Below are 23,932 nucleotides of genomic sequence, written 5' to 3'. Positions count from 1 at the left end.
AAGAGTTAATAACACCAAATTCTTGCAAATATTGCTATTAGAGACTGTAATGTAAAGTGGAGAATTCTGGGCTGCCTACTTTATTTTGTAGCATTTTTGTGACACTGTATATGGAAAAATACACAAAGCAGGCACACAGAGAGGAAGGAAGAAAAATACACCAAGCGTAGCTCCTCCTATAGGCAGCTCTATTTAGGCTAGAATAGATGGCAGCAGGAGGGGCCGAACTAGATCCAGCTTGTGTGCTCCTCCCTTCCCTATTTACTGCATGGAAGAATAACCACAGAGGTGTTAACTTAAAGGACCACTGTTGCGAAAATCATAAACTGTAATATATATATAAAAATATTAATATAAGCAGTACATTTCTTCTGAGCCATAAATTACTTTTCTCCTATGTTGCTCTCACACTTACAGTAAGTACTAGAAATCAGTACCGGTTTTGGACTAACCCATCTCCTCATAGGAAGTTCTCAGGGTTTTCTTTATTTTCAAAAGCACATAGTGAATGGTAGTTGCTCTGTCCAACTGCCAAAAAAGTGTACAGTGAGCAGGGAGGCTGGCCAGCATTTTTGTATAAATCTTTTTCAGGTAGTGACTTTATAAAGAATAAAGGCCATGCTGAGAATCCCTTATGGAGAGATGGACTAGCCCAAAATCTGTGGGTTCTGTCACATTTCTATTACTTACTGTAAGTGACAGCATCATAGGAGAAATGTAATCTATAGCTTATTTAACTCTGGAAGAAACGTACTTCTTATTTGTGTGCATTTACATATATTGTAAATTTGAAGATTTTCGTAACAGTGGTCCTTTAAGGACTAAAGTGATAAGATAAAGATAATGGCCCATATGCAATTAGCATTTTCTCCTTAGTTTTCTCCTTGGTGATGTTTTCAAAATTGTTAAAAAAAAAGCCTTTTTACCCCTTCAGTACCAGTGGGCTCTGGCTATGACTAAGGGCAGATTGTAGGCCCGATACGCGTCAGTTGAACTTTGTGGTTTTTATTGCGATGCAACATGGAATTTTTTGAATAAAGAATACAGCAATCTTTCTACCAGCACTTGGTTTGCGGATCCTTTTGTGCATATCTGTGGACTGGTTTGGCTCCTTTGATCCCGCACCTGCCGGTTAGTTTCTAGGGGGTAGAGCGTTTTGAACTCCTTCACTGCTCAGTGGGCTCTGGCCCCTTAAGGATCTGCTGACTGCTGGCACCAAAAACCACTGCATATAAACGAATCGCCGCATTGAATCGCTGCTACCACCATTCACGCCGCACACATGTAAGCCAGTCATGAGCCGATTTCTTTGGCTCCTGACTCTGTGATCATTCTAAGCCAGTGGGATTTGCTCACATTGATGACAGGGTCTGGAGCATCCTGACAGGCTCACAGAGCTCTACCATCATTGAGACAGCAGAGAGAGTGAGCTGAGCTACGGAGGGCAGAGAACGACAAGATCAGCAGGAGCAATGAGAGCAGCGAGAGCATGCGGCGGTGGTGAGGTGAAATCTACCCCCTGGCAGTAATAACAGCCTCCAAACAGAGCGTACATTTCAATCACTGCCCTCCGGAAGTGGTCAAACCACCAGCAAGCAAGAAAATACTCAAAATAATTTTGATAGTACTTTTTCACCTGCTTTTTGGTCGTTTTTCAATTGCAGAGTGCTAAAACTTTATTTTAAATAGACGATGATAAATGATCTCCTAGGAGAAAACATAGGAGAAAAAGATAATTGCATGTGGGCCAAGATCTCACTGTGAAAACGTATCACTACATGTTAATGAGGCAGGTTTCTTTAGTAAAATAACACCTAAACTATCGATTGATGTGTAGTGATATGTTTTCACTTGCATTATCTACGGCCTGGTTGACTTAACCCTCATGGCGGTTTGTCAAAATCCGCCAGGGGGCAGCAAATACGTTTTTAATTTTTTTTTTTCATGTAGCGAGATGAGGTCTCGCTACATGATAGGCGCTGCTCAGCGGCATCCCCTCAGCCCCTCCGATCGCCGCCGGCGATCGGAGATCAGGAGATCCCGTTCAAAGAACGGGATCTCCTGGAGGGCTTCCCCCGTCGCCATGGTGACGGGGCGGGATGACGTCACCGATGTCATCGACGTCGTGACGTCAAAGGGGACTCCGATCCACCCCACTGATTGGCCAGGCAGCGCACGGGGTCTGGGGGGGGTGGCTGCGCTGACGCATATAGCGGCGGATCGGCGGGTAGCGGCGGCGATCGGGCACTGCACGCAGCTAGCAAAGTGCTAGCTGCGTGCAGCAAAAAAAAATTATGCAAATCAGCCAAGCGGGGCCTGAGCGGTGCCTCCCGGCGGCATAGCCTGTGCTCAGCACAGGGTTACCGCCAGGGAGGTTAAACCAACCTTAGACCTTAAACCAACCAAAAAGGAGTAAAGCCAAAGGCTGGTGCCCAAATCCACTACTGCACCACCAAAAAGGGAATAAAGCCAAACCTAAATAATGGCACCAAAGACACCAACTACTTGTTACACAGGTTCTGGGGCTAAACTGCACCTAACTAGCCATACTGATATGAGTCAGCACAAATGGGGAAGCAGCCCAGCTCAGTGCAGAGGCCATCTGGGCATGAGTGGAGATGTCACTGAAGCATAGGTAAGGCTGGGTAATGTGGCTTCTAAGGGGACACTTCAGACCTTTGATAGGTGCAACCTGCCTAGGGCACAATGCAAGAAATTGAACATGAGGGAAGCGGCCCCTCCTAAATACTGACATGATGCCTTCTCTGCACCATAAGGAAATATATATATATATATATACATTATATAGCACTCACATCTTCTGCAGCACTTTACAGAATACATACCGTCTTTCCCCGAATATAAGACACTGTCTTATATTCTTTTTGGGGAGGAAATGTGTGCTAGGGCTTATTTTCGGGGGTGGGAGGGGCTAGACGCTGTGTGTATGGGGAGGTGCGTGGTCTCTTACCGCATCTCCCTTGTGGCTGCGTCCCCCTCCGTTCCTGGTAATTCCTCCGGTGGCGGCGGCATTGTAATTCATCTGTGAGGGCGCCCTGGGACGCATCTGCCGGGCGCACATGATGACAGGAAGAGAGCGCCAGCGCAGAGCCGGCCTAGTGTATTGCGTGAGGGTCACAGGGCGCCCTCACAGATGAATTACAGACCACGCACCTCCCCATACACACAGCGCCCCGCCCCCAGCTAGGCCTTATTTTCGGGGTAAGCCTTATATTTCAAGCATGCTTGAAATATAAGGGAGGCCTTACTTTCGGGGTAGGTCTTACTTTAGGGGAAAGACGGTATTCATGTCACTAACTGTCCTCAGAGGAACTCAAAATGTAATACCTACCGTAGTCATAGTCTAATGTCCTACCATATTATTATTATGCATTTATATAGCAGTGACATCTTCTGCAGCACATTACAGAGTACATAGTCATGTCACTGCCTGTCCCCAGAGGACCTCACAAACTAATCCCTACTGTAGTCATAGTTTCATGTCTTGCCATATTATTATTATATATTTAACATATTTTTTGGACTATAAAACTCCCCCAAAACTAGTGAGAAAAAGTTACTGCGTCTTATAGTCCGAATGTGGCAGTCTTACCTATCATGGCGCTTGTCTCCACTGTGCTGTAAATTATACTAATGAGGTCCACGGTGGGGTCTCGAAGCGGCATAGCAGTAGCCGATGTTATGACTGGCAATGCATGTCCTCGGCTGGCTGTGATGGCTTTCTGTCCCTGCATCTGCCCCGCTTCAGCGCAAACTGAAGTTTCCAAGCGACATAGCAGCAGCCGCTGTAATAACTGGCATGGCTGTGAAGGCTTTCTGTCTCTGCATCAGCACAATCTGAAGTTTCCAAAAAGCATAGCAGCAGCCGCTGTAATGATTGGCGTGGCTTTCTGTCCCTTCATCAGCGCAATTCTGGCAGTGAAGTACTGTAGATCGTCAGTCACTATAACAGCAGAGTCCTCCGAGGCCTCCATACTGCTTTGTTTACTGTTGTCACTCCATGATCCCGGTGCATGAGTAGGGGCGCAGGTGAGGTGCCCCTTGGGGCCACAAAGACCTTAGCAGCACCAATGTCTACTTGATGATCCACACCTTTCCATCTTCAGTCCCATCAATCAATTTGAGATGGATGGGACTGAATATGGAAGGTATGTATCTGCCGCTGCCCTGCCACCTGCATACTCACTATTCAATGCTGGAGGGGAGCGCAGAGGGGAGAGCCTGAGGTGAAGGAGGGGGGGACCGTCCCCCTCCCCACCAACATGCTACCAAGCTCTCCCCTCATGCTGCGACCCCTCCAGCCCCCAAAAACGATCCTGAGCGGGCCCAGGGGGAGGGGGGCCGCTCAGAATTTCTGAAGGGAGGGGCCGCGATTCCTAGTTACGCCCCTGTCAAGGTAAGGGGGGCACCTGTCACTGCCTAACTGGGGGTCCCTGTCACTCACTACCTAACCTGGGGGGTGCCTTTCACTACCTTACTGGGGGTCCCTTTCACTCACTACCTAACCTGGGGGTCCCTGTCACTCACTACCTAACCTGAGGGGCGCCTGTCACTCACTACCTAACCTGGGGGCGTCTGTCACTACCTGAACTGGGGGGCGCCTGTCATTACCTAAACTGGGGGTCCCTGTCACTCACTACCTAACCTGGGGGGGGCGCCTGTCACTCACTACCTAACCTGGGGGGCGCCTGTCACTACCTACAGCATTTACTACAACCAGCCAAGCACAGCCCAGCATTACTGCCAGCCAGGTCACAGCATCACCACCAGCCACAGCATCACCGCCAGCCAGGCCACAGCATCACTGCTAGACCTTTCAGCCCACACATCATCCCCAATCCAGCCAAAACCAGTATTGCCAGGCACAGCAGCCATTAGAGGAGAATTCAGAAGCCAGGTGAGAGGTGTCTATTAAGGGGGCATTCTGCCTATTTATGTGAAATGCTGTCTATTTATGTGCTTCATGATTGCTGAATTTGTCTTGTTGGGGGCCTCATGATTGCTGAATTTGTCTTGTTGGGGGCCTCATGATTGCTGAATTTGTCTTGTTGGGGGCCTCATGATTTGTTGGGGGCCTCAAGATTGCTGAATTTGTCTTGTTGGGGGCCTCATGATTTGTTGGGGGCCTCATGATTGCTGAATTTGTCTTGATAGGGGCCTCATGATTGCTGAATTTGTCTTGTTAGGGGTCACATGATTGCTAACTGTGAGACTATGGGAAAAGCTGAATCATCATCATGAGACATGAGACAATAGCATTAAACCTACTTTTTTAGCTTTTTAAAACAGAAAATAAAACTGGGAGGTTCTAAAAAAAATGAATACATTTTTTCAGGAGTAGAATGGATGAAATTGTTTATTTTCACAGTTTATTTTCAACTTGGATTTTCCATAATGTTCATGTATGAGTTAAAACGTTTGTACAGTATTTAGTTTAAATTGCTGTTGCCACTTTGCGATAGATAAGTGACTTTTGGGTTGCAGTTTGGGCACTCGGCCTCCAAAAGGTTCGCCACCACTGTCCTAATCTAATGTCCCACCATTGCTAGGTTCATGTAAATTTGTCTCTACCCGTTACCACACCCACATTCTGGTCCATGGCCCACCCATTTTTCGTTGGGCGCGCGTAGTGCACCGCACAACGTGATCCTCATATTTTTCAGCGCGCTAGCTGCAGTGTGCTGAATTCTGCTGCCCACAGTATGTACAGTATACGCTGTTCTCTGGTGCCTGCACTGTGTGCTGATCTACCTCCAGTGTGTACAGTATAAGGTGTTACTTTGTGCCTTTACTGATTTTAAACCAGCTGTATTGTATGCTGATCCTTGCTACTTTCAGAATGTACAGTATTAGCTGTAAAGCCTGGTACACACATACAATTTCATACAATTTTGATTAGTTTTGTTAGCGCCGTTCATCAAATGCATTGTCTGTTGGCCCACTTACTACATGGGGGTGGTAAAATTGGTCAGTGATTGAACAATCAAAATTGTATGTGCGTATTTATCTTTGATCTATGACTATACTGATTGTAAATTATCTAAATAAAGGACAGGGGGCTCCATCCAATATTTTGATGGGCAGGCCCGTTATCTGTAGCCTACATCGCTGCTAAGTTCATGTACATTTGGCCCCGCCCATGGCCACACCCACTCACTGTATGGCCATGCCAATTTTGTGCCATGACGCGCTGCGCACGCCACATACACCCCCTACTGCCCACAGTTGCCCTGATCTCCAAGGACCCTAGGAATGCCCCTGGGTTTTTCTATAACTGAACTTAATTCCCTTAGTACCCGAGGATGCATGCCATCCAGGCCAGGTGCCTGTCTATTTTTTATTTATTTAGTCTTGCCTTCACTTCTTCCTGCGTTATGTATTTAATATTACAGTTGGAAGATTGAGACTCTTCTGCATCTGTAATTTGCAACAGTGATGCTTCCCTTGTGAAGACAGAAGCAAAGAGAGCATTTAATAACTCTGCACTACCTTGGTCATCCACCATTGAGTTCCCACCCTCATCCTTTAGGAGTCCAATACAGTCAACCTTTCTTTTTTAGAGTTGATGTACTTGTAAAACTTCTTTGGGTTCGATTTGATATCCCTAGTGATTTGATTTTCAGCTTCAATCTTTGCCAGTCTAATTTATTTTTTACAACTTGTATTGCACTCCTTATAATTGCTTAAAGGGGTTCTTTCGCGAAAAAAGTAGGCAGTTAAAAAAATGTGACAGATGACAGGTTTTGGGCCAGTCCATCTTTTTAAGGGGGATTTTCAGGGCTTTCTTTGTTTTCAACAGCATTTCCTGAAGAGCAGTTTAACAGCCAACATAGTAAGATACCAGCCAGCCTCCCTACTCACTAGCACACTATTTTGTCAGTTAGACTTTGCAACTGCTGTTCGGGAAATGCTGTTGAAAACAAAGAAAACCCTGAGAACATCCCCTTAAAACTCCAGTGAAAATAATGTAATAAAAAAAGTGCTTCATTTTTTCAATAATTATGTATAAATGATTTAGTCAGTGTTTGCTCATTGTAAAATCTTTCCTCTCCCAGATTTACATTCTGACATTTATTACATGGTGACATTGTTACTGTGGGCAGGTTATGTAGCTACTCCTAGCTGTTTTGGCTGTTACAGACAGCTGTAAACAGCCATTTCCTGTCTGTGAACATTGTTACATTGTGGCAGTTTGCCCAAAGTACCGCGGTACCAGAGTTTCTTGTGGGAGGGGTTTCATCACAAAATCAGTCATACAGCGCCCCCTGATGGTCTGTTTGTGAAATGCAATAGATTTGTCATGTAAAAGGGGGTATCAGCTACTGATTGGGATAAAGTTCAATTCTTGGTCGAAGTTTCTCTTTAAAAAGATGGACTGGCCCAAAACCTGTCATCTGTCACATTTTTTAACTGCCTACTTCTTTCGCGAAAGAACTCCTTTAATGCAGCCTCGGTTCCCTCCTGTTTTAGGACCTTATAGGCATTATTTTTCCCCTTCATTTTATCTCTAACCTTTCTATTCATCCATAGAGGCCTTTTTTTATTCCTAGACATTTTGGTTCCATATAGGAAATTTGTCTTCGCAGTTTCTTAACAAAAGCAAACACAAACAAAAAAATACAAGGACAGACAGTATGTATATTACAAGTCATGGACAGTATGTGAGTATAGTGGCAGTAAGCAAGGTGAGAATTGTTCATTTTCAGTTCTGTGCTGATTACTTTCAAGTCCTAGCAGCTCTAGCGTGGTTCAGCATTAAAGGGAACCAGAGACAATCTAAAGAAAAGATTTTATACAAACCTGGGGCTTCCTCATGCCCATACGCACGGATCGCTCCCACGCCGCCATCCACCACTGCCCACAACTGCGAGAACCGGCTCCCGTCACTGACGTCATCGGAGCCAGGCTACGCAGGAGAAGTGCGCTCTTTATGTATCTCTCCAGTGGCTGATGGAGAGATACGCAAAGAGCGCACTTCTCCTACGCTAGACAGGCTCCAACTGACGGAAGAGCGGGGAGCCGGTTCTCGTAGTTGCGGGCAGCGGTGGATGGCGGCGTGGGAGCAATCCGTGCTTATTGGGCTGGAGGAAGCCCCAGGTATGTATAAAATGCGTTTTCTCAATATTCAAAAATATCAACGCACTGAAATTCTATATATTTTCAGAAAAAAAAAGTTACCTTTGTGATTATTTTTGAAAAAGGCCACATTCCCTCCACACTAATATGCTGCAGTGATGTTCTTATTGTTATATCTTTACAGGAGATCCACAGACTTAACTCGATGTTGACTTTCTGGTTGCCCGCCGTGCCATGAGGATTATGTGCTTGGTGGCTTGGGGAGTCCCATGGATTTACTTTATTCCAGTTACGTATTGCTTGGATCAGAGGTGCGCACTGCCACCATTGCCAGAGCTTGAGGGGACTTCACAGCCTGGAGATATCAACATTGGCTTCCTGCTGGACGTTCACGTCGACAAGATTTATCAGAAAATAACATTCAATGCAATGCCCCCCAGAACCTCCTGCAAAACGTATGTGTTACAAATTCTGACATTTAAAAAACGGTCTGCGACTGCAATCTGATAGATATACAGTATATATATATATATATATATATATATATATACATGCAGTATCTCACAAAAGTGAGTACACCTCCCACACTATCTATATATATAATAGAGTAAGTGCCTCAACCTTCAAGCAAGAAGAAGAAGTAGCGCCCTGCCCCCAGGGCCGGTCCAAGCAAGCAGAAGGGGCTGGTCCAAGCAAGAAGAAGAAGTAGTGTCATATCAAACCAAGGGCAAAGAGGGATAATTTGCATATTTAGTAGCAGTGTGTTGTGGGTAACCACAAATGTTCACTTATAGCTGAGTTATTGCAGATTTACTTCTGTTTTAAGAAGGAAAATTACACCAAGCTTTCCTTTTTTCAGTAGGAGAGTTTTTTGGTCTCTTTTATCCTCCTATACATTCTTAGTAGTTTGGGTCACCCTGAGCTGCTTGGTTACTCTGTTGTACTGGTCCAAGCCCCATGTCATACAGCCTAATTAAACCCTGCTATTTACTGATGAGGACCAAATGTCAGAAATGGGCTGTCACATGTGGGTGTGAGATCAGTGTAAAACTTAAAGCTGTAGGCTTGCTTGACTTCCCAAGAGTGAAAAGGAATTATCTGCATATTTAGAAGCAGTGCATTGTGGGTAACCACAAATGTTCACTTATAGCTGAATTATTGCAGATTTCCTTCTGTTTTAGGAAGGCAAATTACACCAAGCTTTGCTTTTTTTTAGTAGGAGGTCTTTATGGTCTCTTTTATGTCCGTATACATTCCGGGTGGTTTAGGTCACCCTGAGCTGCTTGGTTACTCTGTTGTACTGGTCCAAGCCCTATCTCATACAGCCATATCAATCCCTGCCATGTACTGATGAGGATCAAAAGTCTGAAACAGGTTGTCTACATGTGGGTTTGATGTGACTGTGTAAAATGTAAAGTTGTATGCTTGCTATACACCATCAGCTCTGGAAGCTTGCTTTGCTTACCAAGGGGGAAAAGTGGTAATTTGCATATTTAGTAGCAGTGCATTGTGGGTAGCCACAAATGTTCACTTATAGCTGAATTATTTCAGATTTCCTTCTGTTTTGAAATTGCAAATTACACCAATACAGTGTGCGGCATTGCAGGAAGTGACGACAGTGGAACGCAAGATGGAACACGGAAGAGGTGAGTCATCCCCGCCCGCTGCCTCTTACTAATAGTGGTGGCTGCTACTGTGCGTAAGCAGGAGGGGGAGCGCACATAGGGACCCAGGGGGGGGGGGGGCAGTGCACATGGGGGACCCAGGTGAGGGGGGGTTCCTGCTGAGCTTAAGCTGGAAGTAGAGCACACATGGGGGACCCAGTTGAGGGGGGGTCCAACCCCCCTCCCCGCCGCTGTGCCCAATACTCCCTTCCTGCCCTCTACCCTCTTATGCGGCGTATACTACGCCGCGGGTCAGCTAGTTGTTAATATTTTACTATATCTTTTCATGGTTCTGTACTGTACTAACAGTTTATTACAATGCAAAGTAGCGAAATGGCTGGAGAACACAATGTTTATTCAAAAGGCTACAGATAATGCGTTTTGTGGGCTAAGTCTCACTTTATCAGGTAAATATACAAACAAATAGCACAGAGCACCTGTTTGCCACATTAAGACATTCCTATTGACCCGAGGAAGCAGGAATTAGACTGGGAAACGCGTCACCTGCAGTGTTTCAAATAAACAGTGTGCTCTCCAGCAATTGTGTTGCTGGCTGACTTTTTTGAGGTAAGCCCCCTTTGCCACTTTAAACTGATTTTAGAACTTTTTATCATACCTGGCGTGCCTCCTCCCATTCCTTGATGTGCTTACCCCACGAGTGACAGAGTCATAATAGTAGCTATTTTCTAGTTTCTATTTGATCACTTATTTAAATTTTTTGGAGAGTGACCACCAAGATCCTAGGATCACCCTTGTTCTGTGTGGAGACAGACTAATTCCTAATTCTCTCCACAAGCGTATCACCATGGTTGCCGCTGTTTCAATTGTGAGCACTACTCTAAATAATGCAATTTGCTCCCCTTATGAGAGATTCTACATTATATAGATCTCTTGGTGTATGTCTGTTTTTGCTTTCATTTCTGCAAGGCACAATTTCCACATTTTTTAAGGAACTCAGCAGGAAGTTTTCCAAACATCTAGGAGAACCAGCCATAGTTATTTTATGGGCTTTGGATATGTAACATGAACATATCCAGTTATGTTAAGATTGGCACTTTGGGAAGGAGGGGGGGGGGGGGGGGCGAAGGTGATCATAAAAAGTATTCCTATGTGCCTTTCTTTTTATTGATGATAGTTCTTTATAATTTTGCTTTTGGTCGAGGTCATCATTCTGTTGCCTAATGAATGTGGGATTAGTCAGATGTCTCCCTTGTAGGGTTTGATAATTGAAGTACAATATTTGAAAATGGGCTGCACTAAAGTGTCCAATGTAATACCTGTTTTTGTTAACAGTTAGGGTAAAAAATACTTTATTGTTTTATCTTATACATGGAAGAGGATGTATACATGTTTTTAGGGTTTGTCTGGCATGATTGGTCTGTTGTAGTAAGGCACCTCCATGTAGATCTCCAGATATTTCCAGAGAAGATATCAACTTTGATCCATCAAACTTGAAATGAACAGAATAAAAAGCTGCTAATTCTGTTGTGGACAATTTATGATTTCACCTGCCTCGTACAGTGGTTGGCTGAAAGATTAGCCGATCTGTGATTGCAATCGCATGCAGGCACCAACAATAAGAATTCGATTTTCATGATAAACTCAGGGGCCCTTATTCAATTCCCTTTTTCTCCTAAGTTTTCTCCTGGGTGATATTTTCACTCCTAATCAATAAAATGCCATTTAAGCCACCAGCAAACAAAATAATACTCGGAATAATTTTTACAGTACTTTTTTACATACTTTTTTTTTTTCAATTGCAGAGTGCTGAAAAGTTATTATAAACAGAAGATAAATGACTATCTCCTTGGAGAAAATTTTGGAGAAAAAGTGAATTGAATAAGGGTTAGGGTGTGCTGAATTTGCTAAAAAAATCTCTTGCTTAACATACTGCATGCAACGGTGATCACACGACCACTAATTACTTAATTTCCCAATATGTTCCAGGCGACAGCAGCAAATTCTAATTATGTAATTTAGGAAAATTGGGATTTAATCCAGTCCACGTTTACTGCATCACCCACTGGAGAGGGCTGGAGATCTACTGAGAGGTGCCTTAGTAAATCTGGCAATGCGTTTTCAGTTTTAAGGAGCTCTCATCTAAAAACAATCATAACCAAGAAACACCATACAATATTATTATTATTATTTTTAACATGGCTTATTGCAAGCTTCTCATGAGTGAGTATAAAGGTGGACTTTTACTGGTCAACAAGTTAAATAATCGTACTCAATGCCAAGCCGCTGCAGCTAAAGCTAACAAAATTTTGGGATGCATTAAAAGGGAAATAAAAACTCGAGATGCTAGCATAATATTGCCCCTGTTTAACTCTCTAGTAAGGCCACATCTGGAATATGGAATTCAGTTCTGGGCACCACATTACAGGAAAGATATTGCAGCTTTAGAGCAGGTGGAGAGACGAGCAACAAAATTGATACGTGGGATGGAAGGTCTCACTTACCAAGAAAGGTTAGATAAACTGGGTTTATTTAGTCTAGAGAAAAGACGCCTTAGAGGAGATCTAATTAACATGTATAAATACATCAGAGGGCAATATAATAGCTTGGCGGATGAGCTTTTTGTCCCTAGGCCTTCTCAAAGGACTAGAGGACATGATCTGCGCATGGAGGAAAAACGTTTTAGCCATTTATTTAGGAAAGGGTTCTTTACAGTAAGAGTGATTAAGATGTGGAATGCATTGCCACAGGAAGTCGTTATGGCAAACTCTATACCTGCATTTAAAGGGGGTTTAGATGCTTTCCTTGAGTTGAAAGACATCCATGGCTACAATTACTAGGTAATGCCTAATGATGTTGATCCAGGGATTTTATCTGATTGCCATCTGGAGTCGGGAAGGAATTTTTCCCTTTTGGGGCTAATTGGACCATGCCTTGTAAGGGTTTTTTCGCCTTCCTCTGGATCAACGGGGATATGTGAGGGAGCAGGCTGGCGTTTTACTTTGTTCTCTGGTTGAACTCGATGGACGTATGTCTTTTTTCAACCAAAATAACTATGTAACTATGGTGTCTACTAAGCCACATTAGATGCCTACAAAGTGTCTTCTAAGGCCCCTTCCACACTTAAGTGCAAATTCCGTCGCTAGGCATGCAAGAATTTGTCGGCAACTCCGCGTTTTGATTCCACTGTGAATTGCAATACTTAGATGAGGACATCAGACAGTACAGTCAATGCACTTCTGATGTCCCTGCTGATCACGTCGCATGGAGATGGGGTCTTACCAAGACTAGAGACTAAACTTCTATTTGAACATACATAAAAGCACTTTGGCTATTGAAAAGGGGATATCCTTTTCATAAAAAAAATTGCATTTCTGTGAACTTTTATTTTAGGCAGAAAAAAAGGGTCTTTTTGAAACTAGCAATACTGCAAGAACTTTTCCAGAATAGGGTACATAGGGTACATAGGGTACATTAAATAGAACAAAATATATTATCTGTCCTTTCTTAAAGGTTCAGCCTGGAATCTTATCATTCTCTTCAAGCCTTAACTTTTGCAGTTGAGGAGATTAATCAGAATCCTGATATATTGCCAAATATAACCTTAGGGTTCCAGGTGTACGACACTTGTGATGTTCCCCATTATGAAGTACAAGGAGCTATACGGTTCCTGACCAAACCCACCACTGATGACCCCAACAGGGAATGTAACTCAAGTCTATCCTTCCCTGCAGTTTTAGCATCTTCGGTCTCTGCAAATTCAATCATTCTAGCGAATATTCTGGGAGCCTTCAAATATCCACAGGTAAGAAATTTATCCACTGATTATTTATATTACCATATATTGTGTCCGTAGGAATTCATTATACAATTGTGTTTCATTTGTTTAATTTAATAGTGAAAACGGATACAAAATTCAACACCTCATTAAACTTGCAACTGAAAACCATGTTTAATAATTTTATTTCATAAATCATTAACACATGTGAACTATTTACCTTTTTTATCTATCCCTTGCTCTAAGAAGCCCAGTTCTCAGGGCCGGTTCTAGACCTTTTTGCTGCCTGAGGCAAACTTATGAAGACCGCTCTCTTTTGTTCCTGCGGCCCTGCGGCTTACGCTGATCTGAGGTCTACAAGCAGGCGGGTGAGGGGGACCTTGCAAGACTGTCCTGCTGCAGGAGGCGGCCGCTGCTTGTTTCAAAAAGGTAAACCAGCAGAAGCCGGCCAGGAGGGAGGGCGTAGGTGGGATGCCGCCTGACGCATAATGCTTCCTGAGGAAGTGATGTCACCTGGCGTCATGGGCGGAACGGGCCTGCCAGTTCTGTCAACTGCCACTCTGATACTGTCAGTTGAATAGCTGAATATTCAGGCAGAGAAGAAAGACAAGGAACACAGCCTAGGTATGTGTGTGCTTGCCACTGTACACACAAATGTATATCTCGTCATGTCACGTAAGGTTCTCTTTAAGAGACAGGAGCATAGTAGTAGGAAAGTAGTAGGCATTTTTTTTTTCATCTGTCCCCTATGCTGTACCACCCAAAATGGCATCCCCTAAAACTGGATACAGCATTGGATGTCGGCAAAATACATTCTGACAAGAGTTGATATTATGTGAAGCATCTTGTGAAGTGGCAGAGTCTAATAACTGCCCCCCCCTCCACCGCTGGCTAAAAGCCATGTGACCGGGGTAGGAAGAGTGTGTCCTGCTCCTTTTAAGCTGGCTCCTTCATGCTCGCGCCAAGTTTACATTCATTGACTATCTGCTATTGCATGGCAATGGTAAACTGTACTCAATGCCGGCAGAGGTGGAAGGATTTCTCTGCTTTAGTGGGTAGAAAAAAAAAGTCTTGTAAAAGTATACTTTCAGATTTTAGCTGAAGTAAAACACTGATAATATTTTACTATTTACCTGCATCAGTGTTTTACTTCAGCTAACATCTGAACATATGCCTGACGAAGGGGACTAGATCCCACAAAGCTTGCATCATTTAACTTTATCAGTTAGCCATTAAAAGGTATTACTTTTACAAGACTTTGTTTTTTCTACCTACATAATTTGGCTAACACAGTACAGAAACATTTTTACTGCAATCTGCTTTAGTGGATGAGCAGATATTTGAATATTTCACATAAGCAGGCAGCCTATGTGGATTGTATTTCCACAGTCTGCAGTGAAGAGATGGACTTGGTGTGCTTTGAGTACAGTAGTTGGTTCAAATTTCAGCTTTTCCTGTTCAGTAAGGAGCTCTTGGACTAGACTCCCTAATACCACTAGTGCCTACTGAGCGCACCCTAGTGGCTTCAGCTCAAGCATTTTGAGTCCATGTGGATAAAAGCACAATAAAAATGTCATTTGCCTTGTCTTGTCTCTGTGCTTAAAGCTCACAATGTGCCTAGGGGGAAGATTCTGGATGGCCCTTAGGCTTCCCAGACCTCCAAGACCCCTCCGGTCCTCCACTGGGACCCTCTTAACAATATTCACCATTAATGTTTAGTATTGCTTCCAACGACACTGCCCTCCATTTACAATTGTGGCCCCACTGCACAAGCGATAAGTATGGCCCACGTCTACGCAGCAGCATGGAGCCACTCGTGCACAACTTTTTTCACCTTGCGCAAGTGGCACGGTGATAATGACCAGGCACCCACCCGCTGGCACCTGCGCAGTGCAGCTGCACTCATGCACAGGGGGGAGCATCGCGGCAAAGATGAAGAAGGTCCCAGTAGAGGAACAGAGGTATTATGGAGAATCGGGGAAGCCTTCGGCGCATCTCTAACTTTTTTTCCCCTGACTACAGGTTGAATTGAAGTTCAGGGAAAGTTTTAAATAAAAGGAAACCCTGGGCAAAACTGAACATGGAGCCTCTTGCCCTTTAGTACTGTAATGACAGCAAAGCTGTTGCAACTTCTACAATCCCTTAAAGCCCCTAAAGATCTTGAGGCCCTGGACAATTTAGTTCACTTGAGGATCACGTGAAACAGGCAATTCCCTATGTTCTTTAATATGTATATTTTAAATTATTTATTTTTCAGATCAGTGGTTTCTCAGCTGTATCTCTCCTGAGTAATCGGCAAAAGTTTCCCTCTTTCTTCAGGACAATCCCCAGTAATAAACTTCAATCTAAAAGTTTGGCTGACCTTGTTCTTCAGTTTGGTTGGACCTGGGTTGGTCTACTAGCAGCAGATAGTGATTATGGTCAATCTGGAATTCAGCCAATCAAGCAAGAGATAATCAAAGCTGGTGGATGTGTGGCCTTCACCAAAACTATTATTCTGGGTCAACCCAACCGCAATGCTCCTCACATAGTTAAGACAATTAAAGAGTCGACTGTGACAGTTATTATTGCATTTGCAGTCGATGTAGACATGGTTCCTATCATGGATGAGATGTTGAAACAGAATGTCTATGGAAAATTTTTTGCTGCCAATGGAGGCTGGTCCCAGACCAACCTGCTTTCACTGGCGAAGTACTTTCCAGTTGTGTCCGGTACTGTTGGTGTAGGACTTAGCTCTCAAGTAGTTCCAGGTTTAGGCAATTATTTTCTTTTAAATGAGCAATCCTCAAATTTGGAACAGAAATGGATGAAACTATTTTGGGAAAATGTTTTCAACTGCAGATTTGTTGGTAATTCGAGCTCAGTGGAGGCTTCTAAACCATGTTCTGGAAATGAAAATGTGAGCAGTATAACAAACAGCCCCATCTACAAGACCAGCTTTAAATACACTCATACTACTTATGCAGCAGTCCATATATTAGCCAGGTCTTTGGAAGATATGATAAACTGCAAGAGAGGAGGAGGGACCCATGTTTCTGAGATGTGTACAAGCATTTGGAAATTCAAACCATGGCAGGTAATTGTAATATAAATAAAACAAACTCTGTGCACAATCTTCTCAAAACCACAGTGGTCTGGAATGTCAGTAGGTTGTGTCCCATCACCATGAAATGAGCAGACTCTTACCCTGACTGTAACAACACAACACAAATTTTAAGGTCATAAGCGCATCAGTTAATTAATCCTCTAGAAATAACATCCCAGCTGTCATCTCCTTTCAAACAGGTAGAGTTCTCCAAGAGTCACCCGAGAACAAATGTTGAGCATCAGGTATGCATAAAAAATATAGGTCATGGACCCAAATCAATACCAGAGTGTTTAAAACATCAACTCACAGAGGCACTTTAACTGCTTCTGCCTGACTGGTTTTGCTTTTGCTTCGCTGTCGGCCCTTTTTGTCTTTCAGGTAATTGTGATAAAAAGAAAGAGAGAGATGAAGAAAGAAAGCCCATCTCCAGAAATACTGTTTCCAAACCCCTTCCACTCATCCCCAAGTAGCTTAAATGTTATCCTCCCTTCCTCCAACTCCACCCTACTCACCAGCATGAAAGGATCCCCTAGCCCTGTATAGGTCTATTACAGGGGGGAAAAAATCAGCAGCATTCCCCGCAGTCTGATCTTCATTCACAAAATGGCTATATTGGCCCTATTCTGCTTTTTAGCACCATACTAACCCTAGGGATGTGCCTTCAGAGTAAAATGAGTTCCTGATGATCTACAGGACATTTTGTATTATTTTTTTTTAAATGTAGTAACAGTCCGGGGACCCCTCTGCCCATGCCTATAGGAGACTGGTGCAATCAGCTTGCAGAAGGCTCCCCATCCAGCCACCAATTTTTTGGTAACCATAATGAAAACATTTAGCCCTGTACAGCAGATCTAACTTTGGGCATTTTTCTTCTAATTATGCAATTAATTTCCTGGATTTTAAAGAGTAACTGTCACGCTGCAAATGCTAATTTAAACCTTTATTCTCCTGTGTTAAACAGTTTAGAAGGAAGACAAAAAGGCAATACTGAAGTTAAAAATCTCTCTTACTTTGATGTGTGCTGAACAGCAAGGCTGGTTATTCCCAAGCTCCTAAGGAGGCTGGCAGGACGCATAACAGATACTGCAAAGCATTCTGTGGCTGCCTCTTCTCCCCACTGCACTACCTTGGGTCCTCCCCTTCATTTCCCTATCCCGCCCTAAAGCTGCTTTCACAGTGAGAAGTTACAGGCTCATGTTACAGCAGCTTGTAACAGCAGCCTAATTCACAGAACTGAAAAATCACAGGGCACATGTTCCGTTACAGTATATTGCATGAGTCCGTTATTGATTCTAGCCACATGGCTAATTAATATTCACTGCACAGTAGTGTTGTCCATTAGGATCTTTTTGTGAGTCGAATCATCAGGAAGCAGGGAGGATATGACATCACAATTGGCTTCATAGGAGACAGACAAACATGGAACATGCCATGAGCTGTCAGGAGCATCATTCTCTGCAAATACTATATAAAAATTCTGTTAAACGTGGACAGTGAAATCCAGATGTAATGTAAGTAGAGCCAATATTTAGCTACTGATATATGTGTTTTTTTCTCTGAGACCTTATACCTAACAGCTCCTCTTTAAAATATTGAAGATACTGATTAGCCCAAAAACTGGGCCAAGCAGAGTCTTTGTTATTCACTGAAGGTCCACTCCCAGGCTTTGGTCACATACAATGCCAAATAGTTCCATTATGGCCACCTAGATACTATAAAAATTACATTATACAGACTTGTGTACTTACTGTATTGTAGCAGTAAATATTAGAGTACAGAATAAGAAAGAAATTGGAATTTCCTTACAGTTGCTCCCTTATATAAGGAACGTCAGGATGACTCTGAGCAGTGGGAAAGTGATGTATTTTGATGAAAATGGAGACATTCCTGCTACCTATGATATCGTCAACTGGCAGAAGAACTCAGACGGTTCCGTGTGGAATGTTAAAGTCGGACGTTATGACATCTCACCATCTTTTCATTCAACATTCTCCATTAACATCAGCATATTATCCTGGATTATGGGAGGTTCCAAGGTAGGACTTATACTTATTGTTCACTTGTAGTGGCATGGATGTGCCTTACATAGGATGCTGTAGTTGCCGTATCCAACAGCAACTACAGCAAAGCATCTTTAAATGTGCCGCTGGGGCTTCACATTGGTCCTTACATATCACACCCGCACCCACCGCCAGCACCCAGGGCACCTTCAGCACCCTGCCAACGTTTAAACATTTCAGAGATACAAACAAAGTTGTATTCATGTACAAAATATACACTACTGTTTTGAATTATGTTTTCGTTGTTAAAGCTTATTGTTTAAACTTTTAGACTTTGGCCTCAATTCACTAAGCTTATCTCCTGTCTTTAATAACTCTTATAGAGTTGTTACCATGGTAATAAGGCATGTAGTATTCAGGAAACATTTTACTTCAGGCAAACCTAAAGTTAACTCTTCTGTCTTTAAGTTAACTCTTCAATCCTTAAAATAACTCCAGAGTTAAAGACAGGCTGTTTATTAACTGCGTGTGAAAATAACTACAGAGGAGGTAAATTAACTACGGAGGAGGTAAATTAACTACGGAGGAGGTAAAATAACTACAGAGGAGGTAACTTAACTACAGAGGAGGTAACTTAAGGAGTGAAGAGATAAGATAACTCTCTCTTATGTGGAGGTAAGTTTTCTCTTGCCTTATTATCTCCAGCATGATCTTAATGAATTGAGGCCATAGTTTAAAACAGTTTAAAAGCACATTGAAAACAACTAAAAAAACACAGTTTATACTACATGCCAAATTCAGATTTGTCCAAAAGTAAATCATTTATCTACATTTCACCATGTATAACAAAGGACTCAACTCACAAACAAATTTAGCTTACAAACAACCTCCCGGAACAAAATCTGTTTATAACTAGGGGACTAGAGTCATGAATTCTGGTGATCCTCTCTCCTTCTCTGAAATTCTTTCAATCTGTCTGACTGGCACTCACCAACTCTTGAAACTTTCTAATGCCTACTTTCTTATAACTGTACACAGGTCCCTCACTCAGTCTGTAGTAAGAGTTGTGTCCCAGGATTCAGGAAAAGTATATTAGAAGGTCAACCTGTCTGCTGCTTTGGATGTGTCCAGTGTCTACAAGGAGAAATCTCCAACCAGACTGGTAAATTATAGTAATGCTTTCTTTTGGTGAAGGAGGGGTTTGTTTGCCTATGTATGTATTTGTTTTCTTTTTTTTTATATACTGGTTGAAAAGGTTATAACTTTTTGGTCAGACCAGATTTGTGAAAACTACAACATATAGGACTTTACACACATGGTACTTGATTCACTAAGCTGCGGCTACACGTGGCTATAAGTTAGAAGTGCACACTACCCACCCCGTAGCCTGCGCTGCTCAAACTAAGCTTTAACATGGATTTGGCCAACCTTTTTCAGCCAGCTAGAATAGCTTCCACTCTTCCAGAAAGGCTTTCCATAAATTTTGGGGTGTGCTTATGGGAAATTTTTACCAGAAGAACATTTGTGAGGTCAAACACTGATGTTGGATGGAAAGCCCTACCTCCTAGTTTCTGCTCTAATTCATCTCAAAGGTGTTCAATCAGTTTTAGGTAGGACTCTATGCTGACCAGTCAAGCTCCTCCATACCAGACCCATTCACATATATTGTGATAGGAAGCCATGTTGAAATAGAAAGGGGCAATCCACATCCTGATGTGTTCAGAATTCCTTTCACTGGAACTAAGGGACCATGTCCAATCCCTGAAAAACACCCCTACATCATAAACTCACACTTGGCAGATAGCAGTCAAGTAAGTACCATTCTCATTGAAATCAGAAAATCAAGACTCATCTATGATTTCCAGTCCAGACAGAGAAGCATGATAAGTTACTCCACAGGGCTATACTGCTCTAGAGTCCAGTAATGGAATGCTTGACACCACTGCATCTAACACCCTATGTTACTTACTCAGCCAAGGAAATCTGCTCCATGAAGCTTTTCTTTCCATGCCCTCTTCAATAGCTAATCCGAACACAATACGATATTTGGAGATCTGTAGCTATTATCTTTGCAGAAAGTTGGCACTTTCTGTGAAATGTGCACCCCAATATGCGCTGACCCAGTTCTGTAAGCTTTTATGTGGCCTACCACACTGTGGATGAGTTGTTATTCACACTGTGATAATATGAAGGAATTATGATGAAATGTGAGTGTCCACTTTAATAAGGAGATGCTCTTCATCCTCTTCCAGGTAAATAGTTAAAGTGGGCCATTTACGATCCACAACCTACTTACCATGTAATGAAAAGTAAAAACAAACTGCAGAATATATATATATATATATATATATATATATATATATATATATATATATATATATATATATATATATGTGTGTGTGTGTGTGTGTGTGCTCAAGCCAAAACTCAGGTAAAAAAAACAAACACATACTTACCTAAGAAAAATTAGAAGCCAATGGATCCTAATGAGGCTTCCCACAGTGTCCTTCAGTCCCCACGTTGCTAGTTGCGGTCGGATCCTCCAAAGATTACCGACAAGGGCTTATCGGTAATCTGATTGGAGTGACACTCCTCTTTAAGCACGAGTACAGCCATTCTGCGACTTGTGCATGAGTGGCTCTGTGTTACTGCCCAAGTGTTGCCGTGCTCGTGCCAGAAGATCAGCTGGCAGGTCCACAAGTGCCAATGGGTAGAGTTTAGTGGCAAAGCCAGCACTAAGATTGGTAGAGTTTGTGGGGGAGGCGGGATGTCGATTTGGATTAGGCATCAGTAGAGGCTCAAGTGAAAATTAGGTTTGTTTTAGCAATAATAAAATATTGGTAAAAATTGCAGATATTTAACTATCGCATTATCAATTGCCCAATAGTAGAATATTGGTAGTTTTACTGATATTCTACTAGCGGCTTTCTCTGGCCCCCAAATTACTGCAGCTTCCTTTTTATGCCCTTTGTACGCATCATTCCAGCCATGGCTCAACCCATTCGGCAGACAGAGATGGAAATGCAACAAAACACTATTGTAGTGACCAATCTCATTGCTACAGCTTCAAATCAAATGTTATCCTACACTCCTTAGGTATATGCCATTGTAAAGTAATGGAGTGCTAAACGCCAAAGTAGGGGAAATTGACAACACCCCAAATTAGTCCATAAACAATACAAATAAGATTAGCACTTCCTATTGAATATATCTAAATGCTGAAAAAACAGCAGAATTAAAGGCCAAAACACATTGCAGCAGCCAAATCAAAAACAGTGCTTGCTAGCAGTGTCTTTTGGCCAATGAGGCTGCTGATCTCAAGCCTTTAGATATATTCCTCAGACTTGTATGCCCAGAGGAAGAGGCTGTAAGGTCTCGAAACATTGACTATGTTGTCCGCTTGAATAAAAGTTCAGCCCACGTAAAGGCAGTGCCATGCTCATTTGCACTGTTCATAGCTACAGCTATTCGAAATAAGCCCCTAGTTAATGAAGAGATGAAAAATAAATTGTTATGCTTAATGTATGCCTTATTCTTAACATAACCATGATTTTTTAAGTATTTATTGAATACGTGGTTGGGCAGTGTTTATGATACTCCTGAACTCTTTCAATGCCTATCAAAACTCATTGAATTTTACCAGTTTTGTCCACACAGCATCTTATCCTATATAATAAAACCTAACCTGTCCCTGTGTCATCCCGTCCCTGTGTTCGTGTTTTTTTTGCTACTGCGCATGTGCGCAGCACGGACAGCCAATGGGATAGAAGGACGGGGCCAGGGAACCGGCCAGGCATGTGCGCATGCGCGGCAGACAGGTGAGTGCGCATGCACACTGACTGGAAGGTCATGGCTTAGGTTTACTAGTAATAACATAATGTTTGTATAATTATCCAGATTCCATTGATTGTACGACGTGTCCTTGGGATCAGTGGCCAGATTCACAGAAGACCATCTGCGTTCAAAAGACGTTTGAGTTTCTCACCTTTGAAGAGCCACTGGGAGCTACTTTGACAGCTGTTGGCATTTTATCTTCCCTTGCTCCTGTTTTTCTTCTGAAAATGTACATACAACATAAACATACCCCAGTAATCAAAGCCAACAATTATACACTGAGCTGCCTCCTCCTGGTGTTGCTGACTCTTTGCTTTCTTTGTTCTTTGGTGTTTATTGGATACCCCCAAACTGAAAAATGTCTCCTGCGTCAAACTTCATTCGGCCTGGTCTTTGCTCTCTGTGTTTCCTGCATCTTGGCCAAAACCATCATGGTGGTGTTGGCTTTCATGGCCACCAGACCAGGCAGCAGTCTACAGAAATGGGCGACTCCTCAAGTTTCCTATTTTATTATTTTTACTTGTTTCTTTTTACAGTTTATTTTATGCATTATTTGGTTGTCGCTCACTCCTCCATTTCCACAAAACAACATTCAGACTAAGCCTGGATTCATCATTGTTGAGTGTAATGAGGGCTCACGCATTGCCTTCTGGTCCATGTTGGGTTACCTCTTTCTTCTGGCCACCATTAGTTTCATGGTTGCCTTCCTGGCGAGGAGACTTCCTGACAGCTTCAATGAGGCCCAGTTTATTACATTCAGCATGTTGGCCTTTCTCAGTGTCTGGATCTCATTTATCCCAGCATCCCTCAGTGCTCAGGGCAAATACACTGTGGCCATGGAGATCTTTGCCATCCTGGCCTCCAGTTGGGCTCTGGTCATCTGTATGTTCCTTCCTAAATGTTTCATCATTTTGTTCAGACCTGACATGAACTCCCGAGAAAATCTAATGGGAAGAACTAAAAACTATGATATTGTTTCTGGTCTATAAATAAATAAAAGCATTACATAATCTGATTTATGAACCTCAATTGAATTACAGCTGTGTGAGTTAAAAAAAAAAGGACTAAGGGTAGCCATAAGTCTGTCGATCTGCCACCGGAACGACCATCAGATTGATCCATGGGCATAGGAATCACCACTGCAACCCCTGCCAGGGGGACCTGGAAGATTTGGGGGCCCTTTCTCCTCCCTCTCCCCAGCTAGTTATCGAAAAAAAAATCCCCGTTTGCTCACAAAAACTATCCCCACCTCCTCCTCCTGCCATGCAGAGTAGCAGGAGCGTGTGTAATTTTTTTTTTTTTGCTGCTTCACAGTCTCTGCTGCCATTCGCTGGCTCCTGATCATGTGACCCGCATGAGGTTCGAGGACCAAGGGGGCCCCATGCAATCTTTTTTTGCAGAGGGGCCCTATTAAGTCAAGTTACGTCCCTGGATAGATCCCTCTCTGATCGAATCTGACTACAGAGGAATCTTGTGTCCGGTCTTGCATTTACACATTGCAGACAAATTTCCA

The 23,932-nt window shown here is 42.9% G+C and overlaps 1 protein-coding gene across 1 annotated transcript; it reads left to right on the top strand.

Annotated features, from left to right (window-relative positions):
* Nucleotides 1–8,069: 8,069 nt before the first annotated feature.
* LOC137562025 (extracellular calcium-sensing receptor-like) lies at nt 8,070–23,408 on the top strand. Its single transcript, XM_068273368.1, has 9 exons — nt 8,070–8,118; nt 12,099–12,231; nt 13,233–13,426; nt 13,871–13,926; nt 15,755–16,237; nt 16,964–17,122; nt 18,394–18,621; nt 19,624–19,747; nt 22,483–23,408. The coding sequence occupies exons 1-9, from the start codon at nt 8,070–8,072 to the stop codon at nt 23,406–23,408; spliced, it is 2,352 nt and encodes a 783-aa protein (XP_068129469.1).
* Nucleotides 23,409–23,932: the final 524 nt, after the last annotated feature.

This window comes from Hyperolius riggenbachi, chromosome 3, assembly GCF_040937935.1.
Source record: "Hyperolius riggenbachi isolate aHypRig1 chromosome 3, aHypRig1.pri, whole genome shotgun sequence".
Classification (NCBI taxonomy): domain Eukaryota; kingdom Metazoa; phylum Chordata; class Amphibia; order Anura; family Hyperoliidae; genus Hyperolius; species Hyperolius riggenbachi.
This window is presented reverse-complemented; position numbering and strand designations above follow the sequence as displayed.